A 23254-nucleotide genomic window follows, 5' to 3' on the forward strand; every position below is an offset into this window, starting at 1 on the left:
GTCTTCCGTGCCCAATTTGCCCCAAAGAAAACTACACTTCTCGTCGTCTTCACTTTTACCCCGTGGCGGGCCGGCGAATGAAGCTGAAGCTCACCCCACATTCTCTCTCTCTCTCTCTAAATATGTCATGAGCTTCTTCGTTCTCTTCTTCTGATCCCCACCAAGAACATGGGGAGCAACGGAGACTGCCATGGCGGCCGCTGCTGCCGCCGTCTCCTTTCCCTCTTCCCCTTGATCATCTTGTGCCTGCTGTCATCTCCATCGGATGGAGAAGGCGAGGGGACAACCCGGTGTCATTGGGTACGGGTACACGGTCGAGTCCGCTGCCATTGACCCGTCGGGAACCACGTTGACTGCCGAGCTCCGCCTCATCAACGGGACCTCAGTCTACGGCCCGGACGTCGAGAATCTCCGCCTTGTTGCCAGGTCAGAACAATATACATGTGTATATCGGAATTTGTCGATCTGCTATTGCTAAGATAAAGTCCTTTTCTCTCTTTTTTTTTTTTTTTCATCATCCTTTTCCCGAAATGCTGAGCCAGTAGTAGTAGCTCTGTAAGTTGAGCGTCCGGTGAGAGTGGCTTTTCTCTCTGGAAAAACATTATCCGATCGTGAAGGATCTGCAAAAAGAGTAGAAACTAACGTCGAGAAAAACCGTGCTCATAACGGGGTAGAAGTGATAGGAGTGGGGAAATGCCGGGCCTGAAGATCGGGCCTGTGGCATTACATAAGCCCATTCATAACTAAGACCTGTCAAAGTGGGTACTAGACCGTTTCTTAACTCGTTTCTTAACTCATTTCTAAACTCACTTATGATTCAATGAGTTTAAAATTGTAAAGTCCAAAATAATATGATAATGAGTCCACAACTTATTTATATCCAACTCAATTGTATTCTATGAATCTCTCTTTACTTTCTCTCACATTTACTTAATCTTACACTCGCTTCTCTTACATTAGTTTGGGTAGGAGTTTCCTATATTTAATTAAATACGAAAGTATTTTACTAATATGAATCAGGTTTAAATATAGATCATTAAATTTGCATTACATGCGGTAGAATTATTTTCGACTCAACTCATCATACCTAACCCGATCCACCAATTTGATAAATCTACCCATAACATAAATTACATTGAATATTCGTGCTAGACCTAGATTGGGTGCATTTGGTTTAGTTTTGGAGTGATGTTTTTGGGAAAATGTAAAAGCTTTTGGATTAAAGGGTTTTTTGAAATGTAAATAGTGTTTGGTGGAGTGTATTCTAAAAACATATTGGGAAACAACTTCGATTTTAATGTCATCTAATAAAAAATTACATTTTATAAGGGATTTTTGCTATTTAAATTAAAAAAAAAAACTCTCAAATTATTTGTCAGCAAGCCAAATTTGTCGCTGGCCAACCACCAGCGGCTGGTGACCCAAGCATCATTGTTCGATAGCTAGCTCCTCATTGATGGCCTGATTCCTTATCGATGAGGTTGCATTAAGTGAAATTTTCAAAATCATGAAAGTTGAGCGAGAGATAATTTAGAAGAAAAACTTGTATTTGCAATCTAGACATATGATACTTCGAAGTACTTTCTAACATACTTTAAGCCAAAGGCCTTTAGAGGCTTTGGAAATGCAATCGTATTTCTTCGAAGCACTTCAAAAAGTTTTTCAATAATGCGTTTGGTAACGATTATGTTCTTTGGAACAATTTCTGATCAGAAATAATTATTTTTAATTCTGTTTCTGGGAACAATTTCTAAACATTTTAAACCGTTTGGTAACTGTCCAAAATTTCTGATTATGGAATATAATTGCGTTTGGTACTATGCTCAAAATTTCTACTCCAAATCATTTTCTTTTAATTTTAAAATAATTTCATTACCTTTTTTTTTTTTTTCCTTTTTCTTCTTTTTTTTTTTTCCTTTCTTCTTTTTCAAGTGGCCGATCGCTTGGAGACCTCACAGGAGCATCGCCAGCCCTTGGTGAGGTCGGCCCTCATCGGCCGAGCCTCGCCGGTGGCCAGGGCGGCCTCGTCGGGGCTAGGCGAGCCCGGCCACCGGTGGGGTCGAGGCAAGCCTTGCCAAGGCTAGGGAGCTTCGCCGAGGTTGGGCAAGGCCCGCCTCCGGCGAGCTCGCCGGACCTCGCCTTGGCCTGGTGAGACTTCGGCAAGCTCACTAGACTGGTTGTCGGTGACCGGTGGCGGTGGGCGGCAGACGGTAACCGTGGTAATGGCGGTAGATGAAGAAGAAGAAAAGGGAAGAAGAAAATGGCTTGATTATTAGATTTGTTACCGGGAATGAGAATCAACTTTTTTTTTTTTAATTCTTGATTCTGTTTCAAATATACTTCCGGGAACAAAAATTCTATTTTTTTGTTCCCGAGAACAAAAATTTTACCAAACACAATTCTATTCCAAAACTACTCCCAGGAACAAAAGAATAAAATCCGGCACTATTTGGCCGATTACCAAAGGGGCCCCAAATGTCATTTGCATCTATCCTAAGAGACTTCGGAGCCCTAAAGGGCATTGACAATGCCAAACTAAACACACTCTAAAGCTGGAAGCAGGTTTTCTCTTAGGATTGTAGGGGCCCAAGCCAATAAGGATAGAAGGCATAATTGATAAGTGCAACGGTTTGGAGTCAATCACTAAATTAGAACTCTTATCTTATGTTAGCAATGTTTATGGTACATATTTGCAAGAAAATTTGGGGATAAGAATAGTAAAAGTATCATAATTTTCGTATGGCACTCATATTAATTTTTTTTTTTCAATTACTTAAGTGCTATTAAAGATTTGCTTTGCCGAAAAATTTAAGATGGGCATCAATTGTCTTCATGGCATCGTTGATATTAACATGGATAATTTTTGTAATTTTATCTTGCTAGAAAATCCGCTGTTAGCCTCACCCCAATCTAACGAGGGCCTTCGTGACCTTGCTTGATGAGGCTAGGATGGCCCTAGGTAAGGTCATCAAGACCTCGTCGATAGTGAGCCAAATTTGGGTGGGAGCCTTCGCAACCCAGCCAACTGCGAGCGAAGAGACCTTGCCATGAAGGCCCTCACTTGTAACTGATGATGGCCTCACTAGAGCCATTGTGGCCCCACCAACCAAGGCCTTTGGTCAGTGCACAGAAAAAAAAAAATTATTTTTTTTAAATCACTTTATAAAAAAAAAAAAGCATAGCATTCACACTTAAATGATTGATTCTACTCCACTGACACTTATATGAGTAAAAAAGAGAAGGAAATTATATACTTAGGTGAGTGCCATACAAAAGTTATGGTACTCTTGCTATTATTATCTTAAAAATTTAATGAAATCACTACATTGCGAAATTTCTAATTGTCGACAAAAGAAACAAAAATAAATTATTGAATACACAATGACAATATCTAGCGTGTATTATATAAGTGTGAAAGGAGAAATATTTTGAAATTTGATTTTTTTTAAAGAAGGTTGTTGCAAAAATAAAAAAATAAGCAAATTTTAATACTATTTCATATAGACGAGATCAAATTTGACCATATGGCACATTATCCATGGACACTATATTTATAATAGTTAATGATACTGGTAAAAGAAAAAAGAATCAATCGAGAGTAATTTTAACAATTAAAACAGTATATATGTAGATATGTAAATCTAGTAAATTAATTTATTGTATGCCTTTTTTGGGCTGTCCATGCAAACTATCCAACTTTGGCTTACGTCATCATGGGTCTCCTTCCAGCTTCGAAGCGGGCGGTCGTCTTCGAGTCCGAATCACAGACGCCGACCACCGCCGATGGGAAGCCCCGCCAACCTCACCCCTCGCCGATCTCCCTCCCCTCCCCACCGCTGTCTCCCCGAACAAACCCTAGCTCCGCCGCTGTCGCTCTGCCACTCCCAATGCTGCCTCTCCGCCGCCGCCTCCTCCGACCTTGTCTTCGCCCTCCGCAACACCACCCCCTTCTCATTCTCCGTCTCCCGCCGCTCCTCCGGCGACATCCTCTTCGACACCTCCGATTCCGACCCCTCGGCCTTCCTCGTCTTCAAGGACCAGTACCTCCAGCTCTCCTCCTCCCTCCCTCCCGGCCGCTCCTCCCTCTACGGTATCGAAGAGCACACAAAGCCATCGCTCCGGCTCCAGCCCAACCAAACCCTTACTCTCTGGAACGCCGACATCCTCAGTTCGACCCTCAATGTCAACCTGTATGGGTCGCATACGTTTTACATGGACGTCAGGTCATCTGTGGGCCGCCACTGCGGTGGAGGAGGAGTTGGGGCGGGCACGAGCCACGGCGTTCTGTTACTGAACAGTAATGGCATGGACGTGGTGTACACTGGCGATAGGATAACTTACAAGGTGATCGGTGGGGTGTTGGATTTGTATTTCTTCCCCGGGCCATCGCCGGAGGCAGTCATGGAGCAGTACACCGAGCTCATTGGCTGGCCGACTCCGATGCCATACTGGTCCTTCGGTATGCTAGTTTTCGTGAGTTGCTTTCGACCGTTGATGCTGACATTTTGATGAATTTGATTCCACTACTGTGCTTCAGCTTCTGTAGCTTATTCTGCAATAAATGCGAGATTTTGAGCAGAATTATGTGGTGGTAGCATATAATATAGAGAGAATGGAATTGAAGATTCTGAGTTTATTGCCCTTGACTTGCTTTATGAGTTTATCCTCTCAGGGCGATGACACTAGTCAGATTTTGCATGTTTCCCGACCCCCAGTTGATCCTACCACAATGCTCACTGATGTCCAAGAAACGTAGTTGCTTTCCTGGTACACTAGTCGACGCTATTTGACTGATTAATCAATAAATTGTGTATGTTATGCTCAATAGGGAACAATAATCAGAGACATTGCATGTTATTTTCCTTTGAAAACCACTGCTTCCCAGCCTCCAGCTGATCCTACCACTCTCACTCACTGATGTTCGAGAAACATCATCGCTTTCCTGGTATATGGCTAGATGTAGAACAGTTATAGAGTTTGATTCACGGTAGATAACTTCTTCTGCACTTTTTACTTAACAGGTTTGGAATGTAGCTCTACTGATAATGTATCCGTGATTTACTTTCTAGGATTTCATCAATGCCGGTATGGTTACAAGAATGTTGCAGACCTAGAGCGCGTGGTAGCTGGTTATGCAAAAGCTCATATTCCACTGGAAGTTATGTGGAACGACATTGATTACATGGATGCTTACAAGACTTCACTCTTGACCCTATCAATTTTCCAATGGAAAAGATGAAAGAAGTCGTCAGTAGCATTCACAAGAATGGTCAAAAATATGTCCTGATACTTGATCCGGGTATGGTAGCGGGGAAATGCTTGTGGTTGAAACTTGGTCACTTTGATTGGGTGATATTTGAAGTTGCCATCATAATACTTCTTTCCCTTTGATTGGGTGATCTTTGACAGGCATTAGTGTGAATGAGACATATGGAGCCTATGTCAGGGGGATGCAAGCTGACATCTTCATCAAACATGAGGGAGTGCCATATTTAGGGGTTGTTTGGCCAGGGCCAGTGTACTTCCCTGACTTCCTTCACCCATCTAGCGAGAGTTATTGGGGTGGTGAGATAGAGAGGTTTCATGATGTCCTTCCATTTGATGGCCTATGGATCGACATGAATGAGTTGTCCAACTTCATAACTTCTCCACCTCTTCCTTCCACTCTTGACAATCCTCCCTACAAAGTCAACAATTCAGGAGTTCATCGGCCCATGAACAACAAAACTACTCCTGCAACGTCGTATCATTTTGGTAATATTTCATATTACAATGCTCATAACCTCTACGGACTCCTGGAAGCCAGAGCAACAAACAAGGCCTTAGTTGCAACTGGCAAAAGGCCATTCATTCTCTTGAGATCAACTTTTGTGAGCTCTGGCAAGCACACTGCACACTAGACTGGAGACAATGCCACCACATGGAATGACCTGGCTTACTCAATTCCTGCAATTTTAAATTTTGGGCTCTTTGGAATTCCAACGGTAGGAGCTGATATATGCGATTTCTCTCAGAACACAACCGAAGAACTCTGCAATAGATGGATTTAGGTATATATCTTTTGTGCCTTCTCTTAATCTATATTAACTAAAGAGCTTTGCAACCGAGTCGCCTTAAGCTTTTTCAGAGTTTAGTATTCCCATATAGGAGTTGATCATTTTTATTTTTATTCTTGTGTTGGGGGGTAGGGGGAAGGGGGGTGGTGGAACCTACCTCTTGAAGACAGAAATAAGCTATAACCTATGGAAATGTTCCTTAGGGTGAGTAAGTTCATGCATCTTTTGCATTTATAATCCATGTTATGTTCAATATATCTCAATCTTCTACTTGTTTCATATCAAGTAGTGACTGAATAAAGGTTTAAATCATGTTTTCCCATAATACACATTTCTCATAATACACATTTAAGCGCCACTTATCTTTGAGCTTTTATTGATGCAGCTTGGGGCTTTTTATCCCTATGCAAGAGACCACTCTGATAACGATACTATTCATCAAGAGCTCTATCTTTGGGAATCGGTCGTTGCATCCGCCAGGAAGGTGCTCGGGCTTCATTATCGCTTGCTCCCATACTTGTATACCTTGATGTATGGGGCAAATAGAAAGGGGATACCCATTGCCCGGCCCCTATTTTTCTCATTCCCTGAGGATACAATGACTTATAATGTCAATTCCCAGTTCTTAATTGGGAAGGGTGTGATGGTGACTCCTGTACTCAAATCAGGTGTCCAAACTATGGATGCTTATTTTCCAAGTGGAAATTGGTTTGATCTGTTCAATTACTCAAATTTGGTGAGTATAGTTTCAGGAATGAATGTAATGCTCCATGCGCCGCCTGATCATCCTCAAGTGCATGTAAGGGCATGTAAGGGAAGGTAATATATTGGCGATGCAAGGAGAGGCCATGACTACAAACGTAGCTCGGAGAACGCTATTGGAGCTGTTAGTTGTGGTTGATGGAAATGAGGATAGCTCAAGACAAGTGTTCTTGGATGACGGAGAGGACGTTGAAATGGGAGGGTAAGGAAATAAGTGGACTCTGGTGAAGTTTTATTGTGAGAGAACAGGTAATGGTGTTGTTGTTAGATTAGAAGTTGTTAATGGGGATTTTGCTCTGATTGAGAAATGGGTAACTAATAAGGTGACCATTCTAGGAGTGAGAGAATGAACTAGAATGACGAGACTGGGAGGGCATGAGTTATCTAATGATGTAGAAGTCTGGACAGAGAATAGTGAAAACAACGGAAAAATCGAGGGAAGGTGGAGAGTTTGGAATTGCCAAAGTCTCAGGATTGTCACTTCTGTTGGGGAAGTGTGGCACCCCTCGACGGCCCCCGATCCGATTAGGGTCACCACAGTTCACTTACCATTCACTTTTCCTAATAACATGTCACTCTGATACCATTTCAATTGCAGCGGGTCCATACAACCTAGGGTCGCCACAGTTCCCACACATCATTGGTGCTAAATTGTTTGAGTTCTTCCTACATAGCTTCTATCTAGCTTTCATCAGACAATGCTTCTTCTACTTTTTTTGGTTCTATCTCAGAAACTAGTGCTAATGCACTGGAATCTTCTTTTCCTTTGGATCTGATGCGTATTCCTTCATCAATTTTACTAATGATAAGTTCTTTGGGATGACTTGATTTGTGCTTCCAGTTGCTATTTGATTTGAGCTTTCAGTTGCTATTTGATTTGAGAATATGTTCATCCGCTGTTTCCTTTGAATATTCTTATTTTGCTTGTTGCTGTACACCAGAAGACTGAACCTCTTTGGGGGAAATAGACTTTGTTAAGTCTGGTGTTCAGGCTCTTCAAGTTGAATTTGATATGGTTGATTCTGCATATAATCCTGAAATCCGATGTTCATAGATTCTTTTACAGATTGAGTCTTCTTGTTAAAGACCCTATAAGCTTTGCTTGACGTCAAATAGCCAAAAAAAAAAAAAAAAATCTTCATATGATTTTTCCTCGAACTTTCCAGATCGATCATTTGCATTCTTCAAAATAAAGCACTTACAACCAAAGACATAAAAGTGGGAAACATTTAGCTTCTTCCCTTTATATACTTCATAGGGAGTCTTCTTTAGAATATGTCTTAAAAACACTCTGTTGATTATATAACAGGCAGTAGAAAGTACTCCTGCCCAAAATCGAGATGAAATTTTGTTTTCTATCAATAGAGTTCTAGCCATCTCCTATAAATATTTTTTTTTCCTTTCCACAATCCTATTTTGTTCTAGAGTGTATGAAAAAGAGAAAACATGTTGAAAGTCAGATTCATTACAGAAGTTTGCAAAATCTTGATTTTCAAATTCACCTCCATGATCTGTTCTTATGATTGAAATAGCATAACCTTTCTCGTTCTGAACTTTATTGGCAAAGTTTGAAAAATATGAAAAAGTTTCAGACTTGTTTGCCAAAAAGAATACCGAAGTGAATGAATAATCATCCACGATTACTAGACAATACTTCTTTCTGCTAAGACTCTAAGTTCTTGTTGGCCCAAAAAGATCCATATGAAGAAGCTGCAAAACGCAACTTGTAGAAACCCGATTTACTAGTTTAAAAGAACTTCTGACTTGTTTTCCTAAGACATAGGGAGTGCATAACTCAGACTTTTGATAAACCAAATTAGGAAGCCCTCAAACCAGCTTAGAAGAAATTTTGACAATCTACTTCATATTTACATGACCAAGCTTTTGGTGCCAGAGACTTGCTTCATCTTGAATATAAATAAGGCACTGATTTTCTGGATTTATGTCCAAAAGGTATTTGTTGCCATGCCTTCACCAAGTAAAGGATTGAGAGAAATCTTGACTAATTCTAGAACAAATGCCTTCTTTAAAGTTTATTTTGAACCCTGTATCACAAAACTGACTTTTACTCAGAACGTTGTAATTTAAACCTTTCACTAGGGAAACATTATTGATAATTAGACTTCCAATCTTCATTGTTTCATATCCTATAATCTTCCCTTTGCTGTTTCCACCAAACAAAAATTTTCCTCATTTTAGTCTTTCAAGCTTCTTGAAGCAACTAGAGTCTCCTGCTATCCAAATACCATTTGACTTTTCTTTTAATAGTGACCCGCAATCAATAGAAAAACTCAAATTTTCTTTGGTATCCAGATTTTCTTGGATCCAAAAGTGTTAGTGTGAAAAACAGTTTTTGCCCAATCTCTCTTAATTGGTCTCCAAACTTTGGGACATTCATTCTCAAAATGTTCTGAGCTATTACACTTAGAACATCTGAGAGCACTTCGGCCAACAAGTTTTACAAACACTTTTTAAAAATGATTTTTGTAAAATGTCTTTAAAGGTTTTTGTCTAAGTCTCTAGTTTACTTTAGGAAAATCAATTAAAAGAATAGTATCATTATTCATACCCATATTAGATTTATTAAAATAGGGTGTTTGAGCTGTAAGTATTTTCCCTAATTTTTCTAATATTTTTGCAAACCTTTTTGAAATATTCGAAACCTCCCTCTTCAAAATAACATTTTCTTTTGAAAGAGAATCATAATTTTATTTCAAATCGTCAAAGCTTCTTTTCAGATTTTCAAACCTTTTTTTTTCAAGAAACTTCCTATTTCCCGAGCTTAGAATTCTCATTTTTTAGTTTGGAAATCCTTTTAAGAGAGGATTTAAGATTGATGCAAAGTTCATCTATATACATAGAAACTTTAATAGGAATTTCTAAGTGACTAACCTCGATTTTTTTGTTAGAATTTGAATCAATGGCTGTTTCTAATTCTGAGTTTGATTTCGAATGAGCTATCAGACATATGTTCGCAAATTCTTATTCACTTCCTTCACATACGGCATCACTCCAGGTTTTTGCTTTAAGAGTTTGCTTGTACTTCTCATATTTTCCTTTCTTCTTTTTCAACAAAGGACAGTTTGGTCTGATATGCCCATTTTTCTTACGCTTGAAGCATGTATCATTCTTGTTAGTTTCAATGTCCTCCGTTAGTCTCTTCTAGGAATTCTGTGTGCTTTGCTTCTTCCAATTTAATCTTCTTTCCTTTCTATTTAATTTTCTGAATTTCTTTATCATAAGGGCCAGCTCCTCATCGTCCATATCATCATATGAATCTGTATTACCAAAATCAATATTAGACTTTAAAGCAATTAATTTCTTACATTTATGATCTTCTTCATCATTGATCTGCTCCACTTCGCATGATTGAAGCATGCCTATTAGTTCGTCAACTGATAGAGGCGTGATCCTTTGAGTTTCTCTAATTGAAGTCTTCACATGATTCTAGTCCTTTGAAAGTCCACACAATAGTTTGTTGACTTTCATTGGTCTAGAAATTAGTCGACCTTGATAAACTAGACCATTCACAATTCTATAAAATCGACTAAACATATCAGAAATAGATTCTCCAAGCTTCATTCTGAAGGCTTCATATTGTCCAAGTAGAATATTTATTTTTGTTTCCTTCACACAGTTAGTCCCCTCATAACTAACATGTAGTTTGTCCCAAACTTCTTTAACTGTTTCACAAGAAGAAATTCGGTTATATTTAGTGGAAGACAAAGCACAGTATAAAGAATAAATTACTTTTACATCAAGAGCCTATCTCTTGATAATTTCAGCTTGTGTGGATTCATCAGCATCTTGATCAATCACTTCTTTCCCTTTGTCTGAACTTGATGTTGCCTTTGGATTGATTTATTTTTCAATAGCATCCCACTCTAAAGGATCTCTGGATCTGAGAAATGCCTTCATTTTATTCTTCCACACATCGTACTCATTTCTATCGAAATAAGGAAGTCTGGTGTTCCTTTGTCCCTCAACCAATCCTGGAGCCAAAATACTAGTCATATAAGATCTTTAGCTTAGAAGTAAAAACACTTCAACAAAATAAGCACATGAGCTTTGATACCAATTGAAAGAGCTAGTATAAACATCTAGAGGGGGGTGAATAGGTGTAAAAACAATTTTTTTTTGTGAAATGGAGTAAAAATACTTTACTTTTAAACCGAGCCTAATGAACAACTTTGAAGAAATTTAGACTTTAACAAATATTTCGAAACACAGAGAGATATCACAACAAATAAATTAAAGGAGTTCAGGGAGAGAAAATGAACAAAAAATTTATAGTGGTTCGACTTAGATTAAGCCTATGTCTACTCTCCCACGTTGATAGCCTTCTGGCTGGTTTTCACTATGAATCAAAATAGAATTACAGCCTTTTAATCTTGACTTCGCAATGAAGAGTTTCTATTGCTCTCACAAAGTCATTCTTTAGTGTTTCTCTCTCTTTTGAATACAAGTTTAAGCACTGTATGATGAAGGTCAAGTAAATTAGAAGCTTCAGACTTTGGAAGTATTCTTTCACACTCTGTTTTGAATGACTTGAAAAAGCCTTCTTAAATACTTCTCTATGCCTTTTCGACCGTTGGCATTTTCTAGAGGAATTCTTCCAATTAACCTGTTGGACAGAATCAATTAAGGAGATCTTGAGCCATTTGAAGATTGAGATGAAAGCCTAATGATCCTGGTTGCCCATATAATCAGAATCTTGATTTCCATAAGTAGATTCTTTCGAAATAAACTCACCTTTCAAAAATGATTTTTCCGTTCCGTGATTGATTCCAATAAAGATAACCAAAAAGGTAAGTGATATTTCCAACCAAAAAGCCATATATATTATGTTCGTACTGAAGCCTTGAAGGAAGAAAAATAATCCTCAATCTAATTATATCTCCGTTCTTCTCTTGCATTCAGTCTGGGTCTTCGTCAGAATGGGGCAAACTTTTGATGTAAGATAGACTTTGAAAAAATTTCACAGAAGTCTTATGTTCCTCAGAATGAAAATAAGAATAGAACTTAGAAAAGTTTTGTCAGCTTCAAACCTAATAAGAGTTTTCTCCAACAAAAAGGACCAACTATATTGTTTTGTGATAACAATGCAACACTCAAGCTTGTAGCTATCCCCATAGTTCATGAAAGAACGAAGTATATAGAGGTTGATTATCACTTCACTCGAGACAAGATCCAAGAAAAGATAATTACAACAAGGGGGATTGGAACTTCAAAACAATGTGCAAATATCTTCATCAAAATCTTGTGTTAGAGATAACACATGTATCTACTAAGTAAGCTTGGCATCTTAGACATATATAAGCCACTAGCTTGAGGCAGAATGTTGGAGATATGATTTGTGCATCAAAGATACATTGAATCAATCTAAAAATTTAGATTGATTAGCTGAATCAATTAGTGATTCATTCTGATTTTATGTCTTTGTATTATTTCCTTTTATTGTTTACACATTGTAACATAAATATGTGTAAAGACAACACACATATTCAATCGGAGAATACAAAGAAAACTCCCAAATTCTTGTTTCCACTTTGCGTCACATTTAAGTGAGCTGGCAATTTTTTTTTTTTTTGCATTCAGTGAGCATCGTATGAAGCTTTTGTCACTTCTAATGTCCTTATCATAATCATTATTCTTGAATGAGAAGGCGTGACTATTGATCCCCAAATGAAATGGTAAGGTTACTTGTGACGATGGTGACAAAACGATCGTACTCTGACTCCATGTGTGGAAGGAGCACTAAAAGATGGGGCAAGTGGCCGACAAGAGGATTCAATTGTCTCAATTGAGTGCTATGTAATTCTCGTAATGAGCAAGAAAGTGGGGAATGAGAGACGTCAAAGTTAGGTCGAGCTTTGTTCTCTAAAGTCGAGCTCCGGGCTTGCTTAAATCGGGTGCAAGAAAATTAGAAGGGTCACCATAACTTTTAAAGGAGGAAAAAAAAATACAGTAAAGAATGAGAATGCAAGATTATCCATTGCTGATTTTTTTTTCGTTCATTGTTGAAATCCTGTCTTAATCGGTAAATTCAATCTTTAGGGTGCATTTACTTCGTGAAGACAAAATAATTTGGAAATAAATATGATCGGTTTGTATGATTTACAAAAATAAATGATCGAAAAATATCTTTGCCATTTATGAAAATATTTGGACATAAATTATTATTAATAAAAATATTTTTTTATAGAGATGATTATTTAAAAAAAAATTCCGAATCATTCATCCGTCCCTTCACTTTTTACACAACTCAATTTGAGATAAAGTTCAACAAAATAAAAAGTTTGATGAAGATTGCTAGCGACCCATCAAATGATTTTAATGGACGAATCACAATTCACAAATACTGTGGGCACCCATCTTATTATATCTCAAGGAAGAAAGCATAGGTTTAATACCACGAAAAATCCTGAATTAGTATATTTGTGATATTCAAAATAATTTTTGAATCATAAAATTTTCCAAACTAGTATACTTGTGACAAATTTACCATAACATTAGTTTTCGTTAAATTTTATTGTTAAATTGTTAAGTTGGTGACATATAGCAATTGAGGAGTGTACCGGTTTGGGATTCTATCCTTCATTCGTCATACGTGTACAATTTTATAGTTTTTTTTTATGTGGTATTAATTTAATTTTACATAAACTAACAAAGAGTAAATTTGTCACAAATATGCTAATTTGGGGTTTTTGATAGTAAAAAGATTAGTTGCGGTAAATTTGTCATATACACCGGTTTGTGAATTTTTGTAGTAAAAAAATTCGTTCATGACAAATTTGTTATAGTTGTATTAATTTGGAGTTTTTTTTTTGTGTTATTATTGCAAAAGTGTATAGCTTTCAATGATTTCTTCTTCTATGCTATCTTACGTGCTTACTATGTAGAATACATCACATGATTTTTCGTAAGCTATTAAAAAAAAAGGTGGTTGATCTTTTTATCGTTTGAAAATGTAGTGCTTGCCGTGAAATTCATAAATTTTCTCAAAACTCCAGAGTTTATTTGCAAAGAAGAATAAAAAAAAAAATTAGTGGTTGACCATTTGGGAGTCAATTTATTTAATTAAATCTAGATATTAAAAAAAAATGCAATACTTTTAACATATAATCTATACTCGTGATAAGAATCTCATTGAAATCATTGCCACGAGAAGTTTCGTAACGCACGACCTACCTATAATGTACGATGATACGCTGGTCATGTGATACCTTACAAAACTCGAAATACCCGCGGGCAAATTGCAATAACTCCCAAAAAAGAGAAAAAAAACTAAGAACGGAATTAAAAGTTCATAAATCTCCATTTGGAAGACCACATAAAAAAATAACATTTACATCGACTTCACTCATCGGTCACACCCGCCGATACGCGGAGACCAGACGATCCCCGTGCATCGCGAGGTCTTCCTCAATCGGTAAGCTGGCGAATGAAGGTGAAGCTCACCCCAAATTCTCTCTCTCTCTCTCTCTCTAAATATGTCATGAGCTTCTTCGTGGTCTCCTTCTGATCCCCACCAAAAAGATATGGGTGGAAACAGAGACCGCCATGGCTGCCGCCGCTGCCGTCTCCTCTCCCTCTTCCCGTTGATCTTGTGCCTGCTGTCGTGTCCGTCTGAGGCCGGCGCGCCGGGCGGAGAAGGTGGGGGGACGCCTGTTGTCATCGGGTACGGATACACGGTCGGGTCTGTGGCCGTTGACCCGTCGGGAACAACATTGACCGCCGTGCTCCACCTCATCAACAGGACCGCTGTCTATGGGCCCGACGTCGAGCATCTCTGCCTTGTTGCCAGGTCAGAGTCGGAATTCGTCGATCTGCTATTGCTAAAATAAAGCCCTTTTCTCTTGCTTTTTTTTTTGGTTTCCTTTCCCCGAAATGCAGAGCCAATAGTAGCAGTAAGGGTGGCAAATGGGTGGGTTGGGTTGGGTTGGGTTGGGTATGGGTCGGGTCGAAAATGGGAAAGAAATCGATCAACTAAACGCGACATAGTACGAGGAGAAAGCCAGAGAGGACGGGGATGAACCTGTAACGGTCTCGAGCTCCAACGGGACCTACACAGAGAGACACGGAAACGCACAGATCTCTACTGGATCGGAATCCCCGTCCCACCGATTGGAATCTGAAAAACAAAACTAACAAGCGGTTGAGGTTGTGGGTCTTCTGGCGGATGAGGAGCTGGAGCTTGTGGGTGTGCTCGTCGACGGAGGTGGGTGACGAAGCTCGTCGACCTTCGAGGGAGCGGCGGAGGCGAGCCTCAGAGGCAGGCAGCGGAGGTGACTCGAAGGCGAGCCGCGGTGGCGAGTGGCGAAGGCGAGTGGCGGAGGCGGCTCGAAGGCGAGCGGCGGAGGTGGGTCAAAAATGGGTCACTAATGAAGGGCAGTTGCTGAGGAAGTTCATGTTTTTAGGTTTTAAAAATGGGTCGAAAATGGGTCGGAACGTGTGACCCATTTTCAACCCATATAGAATTGAACTTAAAATACACCTTGACCCATTTTAGCTAGGCGATTACAGCTTCATAACCCATATTTGACCTATTTGTGAAAAATATGGGTCCAAAATGGGTCCCATTTTGCCACCTCTAAGTAGCAGTAGCTCTGTAAGTTGACCGTCTGGTGAGAGTGGCTTTTCTCTGTGGAAAAGCATTATCCGACCACGTAGGAATTGCAAAAAGAGTGGAAACTAACGTCGAGAAAAACCGTGCTCATAAAAGGGTTGAAGTGATACGAGTGGGGAAATGCCGGGTCTGTGGCATTGCATAAGCCCATTCATAACGAGACTTGTCAAAATATGTTATAGACCCGTTTCTTAACCCGTATTTGATGAAGGATTGTTGTATAAACTAGTTATATTCAGTAAATGAGTTATAAATGAATCTAAAATGATAAAACCCAAAATAGTATGATGTTAATGACTCCATGACTTACTTAGATCCAACTCAACTTTATTTTATGAATCTCTTTTTCTCTCACATTTACTTGATCTCACGCTCACTTCTCTTACATTAGTTATGGTATAAGTTTTCTAATATTGGGTTAAATATGAAAGTGTTTTGTTAATATGAGTCGAATTTGAATATGGATCACTAAATGTATATTACATGGGGTTGAACCATTTTCAACCCGATCCATCAGTTTAATAAATCTGCCTATAACATAAATTACATAGAATATTTGTGCTAAACCTAGATTGGGTGTGTTTAGTTCGGTTTCGGAGTAATATATTTGGGAAAATGAAAAGACTTTTGGATTTAAGGATTTTCTAAAATGCAAATAATATTTGGCAGAGTGTATTCTAAAAACATATTGGGAAGCCATATTCACTTAAATATCGTTTAGTAAAAACTATACTTTATAAAGAAATTTTGCTATTTAAATAAAATCTCAAAATATTTTTCAGCAAGCCAAATGTACCACTGACCAATCGCCGGTGGCTTCATGTAGATATCAGGCAATCTTACCTAAGGTCATGCAACCTAAGAATCATTGGCCAACAGCTAGATCTAGCCTTCCTAGCCCCTCACCGATGGCCTAATCCCTTATTGGTGGGTTTGCGTGAGGTGGGGACATTTTCGAAATGATGAAAGTTGAGCAAGGGCAAATTTAGAAGAAAAAAACTGTATTTGCATTCAAGAATTGTGACATTTCAAAGTACTTGGAACCCTACTTTGGACCAAAAGCCTTTAGATTAGAGGCTTTGGAAATACAATTGTATTTCCCCAAAGCTTTGTAAAAAAATTTCCAAACGTCATTTGTGTTTGCCCAAGAGATTTTGGAGCCCCAAAGGGGATTGACAATGCTGAGCTAAATGCACCCTAAAGTTGGAATCGGACTTTCTCATGTGATTGTGTTGCCCAAGCCAATAAGGATGGAAGGTGAGCGAGCATAATTGATAAGTGCAATGGGTTTGGAGTCAATCACTATATTAGAACTTTAATCTTGTGTTAGCAATCTTTATGGTCAACATATTTGAAAGAAAATTTAGGGATACGAATAGTAAAAGTGCTATAATTTTCGTATGTCACTTATAATAACTTTTTTTCGCTTACTTAAGTGTCACAAATGTGAAAAATCAATCACTTAAGTGTCATCGACAATTTATCTTGGGGAGAATTACCAAAAAAGTCCTAAACCTATTGCAATTGTGCCAATTCAGTCATAAACTTTTTTTTTTGGCTAATTTAGTCCTAAACCTTTTACAATTGTGCCAATTTAGTCCATCCGGCCAAAATTGGCCGGCCGGCACCGACGTGGACACCGGCTGGCCAGCGAATGATTTTTAATAATTTTTATTTTTTTATTATTTTCGATTTTTAAAATTTTTAAATTTTTTTTTAAAAAAAAATTTCTTCTTTTTTTTTTTTCCTATCTTCTTCTTCCTCTCGGCCGGCGCGTCGGCGGCCGGCTGCAGGCGAGGGCTGCTCGCCGGCCACCGGCAAGGCTCGCCCTCGCCGGCCACCGGCGAAGCGAGCCTCGCCCGGCCATGGCGAGGTCGAGCCTCGCCGGATCTGGCGACGGCGGCCTCACCGTCGCTAGGCGAGGCTCGCCTTCACCGGTGGCCGGCGGGGCGAGCCTCGCCCGCGACGGCGGCCTCGCCGCCACCGGCGAGGTCGACCCTCGCCTTGGCCGGGCGAGGGTTGACCTCGCCCGCTGGCCGGCGAGGCCGCCGTCGCCAGATCTGGCGAGGCTTGACCTCGCCACGGCCGGGCGAGGCCGAGCCTCACCTTGGCCGGGTGACGGCGGCCTTGCCGTCGTTGGGTGAGGCTCGCCCGTCGACCACCGGCGAAGGTGAGCCTCGCCCAACGACGGCGAGGCCGCCGTCGCGGATCCGGCGAGGCTCGACCTCGCCATGGCCGGGTGAGGCCGAGCCTCGCCTTGGCTGGGCGACGGCGGCCTCGTCGTCGCTAGGCGAGGCTCGCCGCCGGTGGCCGGGGGCGAGCCTCGCCAGCCCTCGCCTCTGGCTGGCCGGCCCGCGCGGCCAGAGGAAGAAGAAGATAGGAAGAAAAAAAAATTAAAAAAATTAAAAAAATCGAAAAAAATTATTAAAAAATTATTAAAAAATCGTTCGCCGGCTAGCCGGCGTTCACGTCACGCCCGGCCGGCCAATTTTGGCCGGATGGACTGAATTGGCATAATTGTAGAAGGTTTAGGACTAAGTTGGCCAAAAAAAGTTTAGGACTAAATTAGCACAATTGCAATAGGTTTAGAACTTTTTTGGTAATTCTCCCATTTATCTTGATAGAAAATCCCCTATCAACCTCGCCCCTAGCAACCTCGCTTGAGGCCGATGAGATTGGGATGCCCCTGCTGTGCGTGAAGCGACCTACCATGAAGGCCTTACCCTGCAATTGGCGACGACCTCACCCAGGTTCTTTGTGGCCCCATCAACCAAGGGCGGCAAGGCCTTTGCAGTTGGCACAAAAATAGAAAATAAAGAATAAAAACTTAAAAAAATATTTAAATAAAAAAATAAATTTTTTATATTCAAAAAATTCACATAGGATTTGTCGAAAGTGGTGCTTAAATGATCGATTTTATTTCAATGTGAAACTTAAGTGAGTGAAAAAAAAAAAAAGTTATGACACTTAAATGAGCGTCGTACGGAAGCTATGGCATTGCTGTTCATATCCTAAAAATTTAAATTTCAAATCACTACATTGCAAAATTATCAACCAAAGAAACAAAAAGAAATTGTCAAATACACAATGACAGTATATAATGTGTACATATGTTTATATAAGTGTGAAAGGAGATATATTTTATAATTTGAATTTTTTTCTAAGAAGGCTATTGCAAAAATACAAAATAAGCAAATTTTAATACTAGTTCATAGGCGAGATCAAATTGAACTATATTTACACATTATCCGTGGACACTATATTTTTCAATAGTTAACGAGATTGGTAAAAGAAAAAAAAAGAAACAATCGAGAGTAATTTTAATAAATAAAACAGTATATATGTAGATACGTAAATCTAGTAAATTAATTTATTATATGCTTTTTCTCGGGCTGTCCATGCAAAACATCTAACTTTGGCTTACGTCATTACGGTCTCCTTCCAGCTTCCAAGCGGGCGGTCGTCTTCGAGTCCAAATCACAGACGCCGACCACCGCCGGTGGGAAGTCCCCGACGACCTCATCCCTCGCCGACCTCCGTCCCCTCCCCGTCACGCTCTCCCCGAACAAACCCTAACTCCACCGCCACCTTGCCGCTCCCAATGCCACCTCTCCGCCGACGCATCCTCCGACCTTGTCTTTGACCTCCGCAACACCACCCCCTTCTCCTTCGCCATCTCCCGCCGCTCCTCGGGCGACGTCCTCTTCGACACCTCTGCCTCCGACTCCTCGGCCTTCCTCGTCTTCAAGGACCAGTACCTCCAGCTCTCCTCCTCCCTCCCTCCCGGCCGCTCCTCCCTCTACGGTATCGGAGAGCACACGAAGCCATCGCTCCGGCTCCAGCCCAACCAGACCCTTACTCTCTGGAACGCCGACATTGCCAGCGCAAACCTCGATCTCAATCTGTACGGGTCGCATCCGTTTTACATGGACGTCAGGTCGTCGGTGGGCGGCCGCGGCCGCCGTGGCGTAGGAGTTGGGGCGGGCACGAGCCACGGCGTTCTGTTGCTGAACAGTAATGGCATGGACGTGGTGTACACTGGCGATAGGATCACTTACAAGGTGATCGGTGGGGTGTTGGATTTGTATTTCTTCCCCGGGCCATCGCCGGAGGCAGTCATGGAGCAGTACACCGAGCTCATTGGCCGGCCGACCCCAATGCCATACTGGTCCTTCGGTATCTGGTTTTGATGAGTTTCTTTCGATTGTTGCTGCTTACATTTTGATGAATTTGATTCCACTATTGCTCATTGACTTCTGTAGTTTATTCTGCAATCACTCTGAGATCTCAAGCATGATTATTATTGGTAGTATCTAGCGTAATGAAGATGGAATTGAAGAGTTTATTACCATTGACTTGCTTCATGAGTTTTTTTTATTTTTTTTATTTTCTCACGGAGAAGACACTAGTCAGACTTTGCATGTTATGCTCAATAGGGAACAAATCTTAAAGGCGTGTTATTATCCATTGAAAACCATTGTTTCCCGACCCCCAGCTGATCCTACCACAGTGCTCACTGATGTTCAAGAAATGTGGTCGCTTTACTTGAATATATTGCTAGGCGTAGATCAGTTGTAAAGTTTGATTCACGGTAGATGGCTTCTTCTGCATGTGTTACTTGACTAGTTTGAAATGTTAGTTCTATTGATAAAGTATCATTGATTTACTTTCAAGGATTTCATCAATGCCGGTGGGGTTACAAGAATGTCTCAGACTTAGAGGGCGTGGTAGCTGGTTATGCAAAAGCTAATATTCCACTGGAAGTTATGTGGACCGACATTAATTATATGGATGCAAACAAGGACTTCACTCTTGACCCTATCAATTTTCCGGTGGAAAAGACGAAAGAATTTGTCAGCAGCCTTCACGAGAACGGTCAAAAGTATGTCCTGATACTTGATCCAGGTATGCTGGTGCCAAAATGCTTGTGATCGAAACTTGGTCTTTTTATTTCTTGCAAATTGCCATCTTAATAATACTTTCCTTTTCTTTTGAATGGGTGATCTTTAACAGGCATTAGTGAGAATGAGACATATGGGACCTACATCAGGGGGATGCAAGCCGACATCTTCATCAAGCGTGAGGGAGTGCCATATTTAGGTGTTGTTTGGCCAGGGCCAGTGTACTTCCCTGACTTCCTTCACCCATCTAGTGAGAGTTATTGGGGTGGTGAGATAAAGAGGTTTCATGATGTTCTTCCTTTTGATGGCCTATGGCTCGACATGAACGAGTTGTCCAACTTCATAACTTCTCCTCCTCTTCCTTCCACTCTTGACAATCCTCCCTACAAAATCAACAATTCTGGAGTTAATCGGCCAATCAATAACAGAACTATTCCTGTGACGTCATGTCATTTTGGCAATATTTCAGATTACAATGCTCATAACCTCTATGGACTTTTGGAAGCCAGAGCAACAAACAAGGCCTTAGTCAATGTTACTGGTAAAAGGCCATTCATTCTCTCGAGATCGACTTTTCTAAGCTCTGGCAAGCACACTGCACATTGGACTGGAGACAATGCCGCCACATGGGATGACTTGGCTTACTCAGTTCCTGCAATTTTAAATTTTGGGCTCTTTGGAATTCCAATGGTAGGAGCTGATATATGCGGTTTCTCTGGTGACACAACCGAAGAGCTATGCAACCGATGGATTCAGGTAAATATCTTCCATGCCTTCTCTTAATTTATATTAATTGTACTGCTCTGCAACCGGGTAGCTTTAAGCCTTTCTTGATTTGTATTTAGACATAGAAGTTGATCATTTTTCTTTTCTCTTTTTTCTTAGGCGGGCAGGGAATTTTACTTCCATTTAAAGAAAGAAATAAACTCTATAACTTCCCCTCACCCTAAATTTTCTTTAGGGTGAGGGGAAGTTAGGCGGGCAGGGTATCATTTATGCTTGTAATTCATGTTATGTCGAATATGTCAAGTAGCGACTGAATAGAGGTGTAAATCATGTTTTTTTTTTGGTCATACACCTTTAAGCACTTATTTTAGAGCTTTACCGATGCAGCTAGGGGCCTTTTATCCCTTTGCAAGAGATCACTCTGAAATTAACTCTATTCGTCAAGAGCTCTATCTTTGGGATTCTGTCGCTGCATCCGCCAGGAAGGTGCTCGGGCTTCGTTATCGCTTGCTTCCATACTTGTATACCTTGATGTATGAGGCATATAGAAAGGGGATACCCATTGCCCGGCCCCTCTTTTTCTCATTCCCTGAGGATAAGATGACTTACCATATCAATTCCCAGTTTTTAATTGGTAAGGGTGTGATGGTGACTCCCGTACTACAATCTGGTGCCAATACAGTGGATGCTTATATCCCGAGTGGAAATTGGTTTGATCTCTTCAATTACTCAAATTCAGTGAGTACAGCATTAGGAATGAATGTGATGCTCAATGCACCGCCTAATCATCCTTATGTGCATGTAAGGGAAGGTAATATATTGGCCATGCAAGGAGAGGCCATGACTACGGAAGCAGCTCGGAGAACGCCATTTGAGCTGTTAGTTGTGGTTGATGAGAATGGGAATAGCTCAGGACAAGTGTTCTTGGACGATGGAGAGGATGTTGAAATGGGAGGGGAAGGAAATAAGTGGACTTTGGTGAAGTTTTATTGTGAGAAAACAGGGAATGGTGTTGTTGTCAGATCAGAAGTTGTTAATGGGGAATTTGCTTTGATTGAGAAATGGGTAATTGATAAGGTGACCATTTTAGGATTGAGAGAAGGAACTAGAATGATGAGACTGAGAGGGCATGAGTTATCCAATGATGTAGAAGCAACGTCCGGACAGAGAACAGTGAAAACAATGGGAAAATTGAATGATGGTGGAGAGTTTGGGATTGTCGAAGTCCCAGGATTGTCACTTCCGTTGGGGAAGCCATTCAAGTTGGAAGTGAAACTGCGCCAATCTTATGACAGAACATTATCAAAAGAAACCGTCTCAATGTAATTATAAAAAGAAAAAAAACATTTCCCCAATAAGTTTGTGTGTTTCCATTATGTAAAAGCACGCAAGTATCAAGCCACTTCCTTTCCATCTCTAGCTCCTTTTTTCCCCATTTTAGTTCGAGGGTGTAGTTTCTGAACTATTCAAAATCCCTAGATAAAATTTCTTCTTATGTTTCGCTAAGAGAAAAAAATAATACAAATGATTATTGAAAATTGATCTAATATGTGTCAATGAACTTTTAATTTATTCAATGCAATCCATAATCGTCTTTGACCTTTTAATCTATTAAATGTGATCAATAATTTTTTGATAAGTATTCAATTTCATTCATAGACTAACCATTAAAATTAACGGCACAAGAATTTTTACGATAAAGTTGAGTAATTGAGAGGAGATTGCGAGTAAGATTAGGAACATGATTGATGAGAGATAAAAATAAAGAGTGATGGCCCGTTCGTAAAAAGCTTTACCAACTTGCTTAATAGGCAATAAACAACCATCATCAATTGAGACTTTTGTCAAATTTTAAAAAGGTCTAGGGTTTAGGATTTTACCAATATCATTGGTCATGTGTGCCAACACTCCGTTGTCAAGATACTAAGTTGAATCAAAGGTCTCACCAATCAAGAGAGTTGAGAAGGTGTTTGACATATCAATGGCAACGAAGGCATGGTTAAATCGTTGTTGACATTGTAGCATAGGGTGCCTAGTTTTATTATAAATTTGACAACTAAGATGAAGCACGGATTCAAGAATACCTCCATGTGTGATTCGAATTACCATCAGAACTACCAAAGGAGGTCAAGGAGGCATGCCATGAAAACTACCAAAGGAGGTCAAGGAGGCATGCCATG

The 23254-nt window shown here is 40.2% G+C and overlaps 1 protein-coding gene and 1 pseudogene across 1 annotated transcript; both read left to right on the top strand.

Moving 5' to 3' along the window:
• The first annotated feature begins 265 nt into the window (after positions 1-265).
• On the top strand, positions 266-7168 carry LOC104427574 (annotated as a pseudogene).
• A 6987-nt stretch (positions 7169-14155) lies between these two features.
• Positions 14156-22579, top strand: LOC104425593 (alpha-glucosidase). Its single transcript, XM_039312772.1, has 6 exons — positions 14156-14268; positions 14358-14625; positions 18893-19623; positions 20122-20352; positions 20461-21104; positions 21462-22579. Exons 2-6 carry the CDS (start codon positions 14360-14362, stop codon positions 22398-22400), a joined length of 2811 nt encoding a protein of 936 aa, XP_039168706.1. The 5' UTR covers positions 14156-14268; positions 14358-14359; the 3' UTR covers positions 22401-22579.
• Positions 22580-23254: the final 675 nt, after the last annotated feature.

The sequence above is a fragment of the Eucalyptus grandis genome, chromosome 5 (assembly GCF_016545825.1).
Source record: "Eucalyptus grandis isolate ANBG69807.140 chromosome 5, ASM1654582v1, whole genome shotgun sequence".
Classification (NCBI taxonomy): Eukaryota; Viridiplantae; Streptophyta; class Magnoliopsida; order Myrtales; family Myrtaceae; genus Eucalyptus; species Eucalyptus grandis.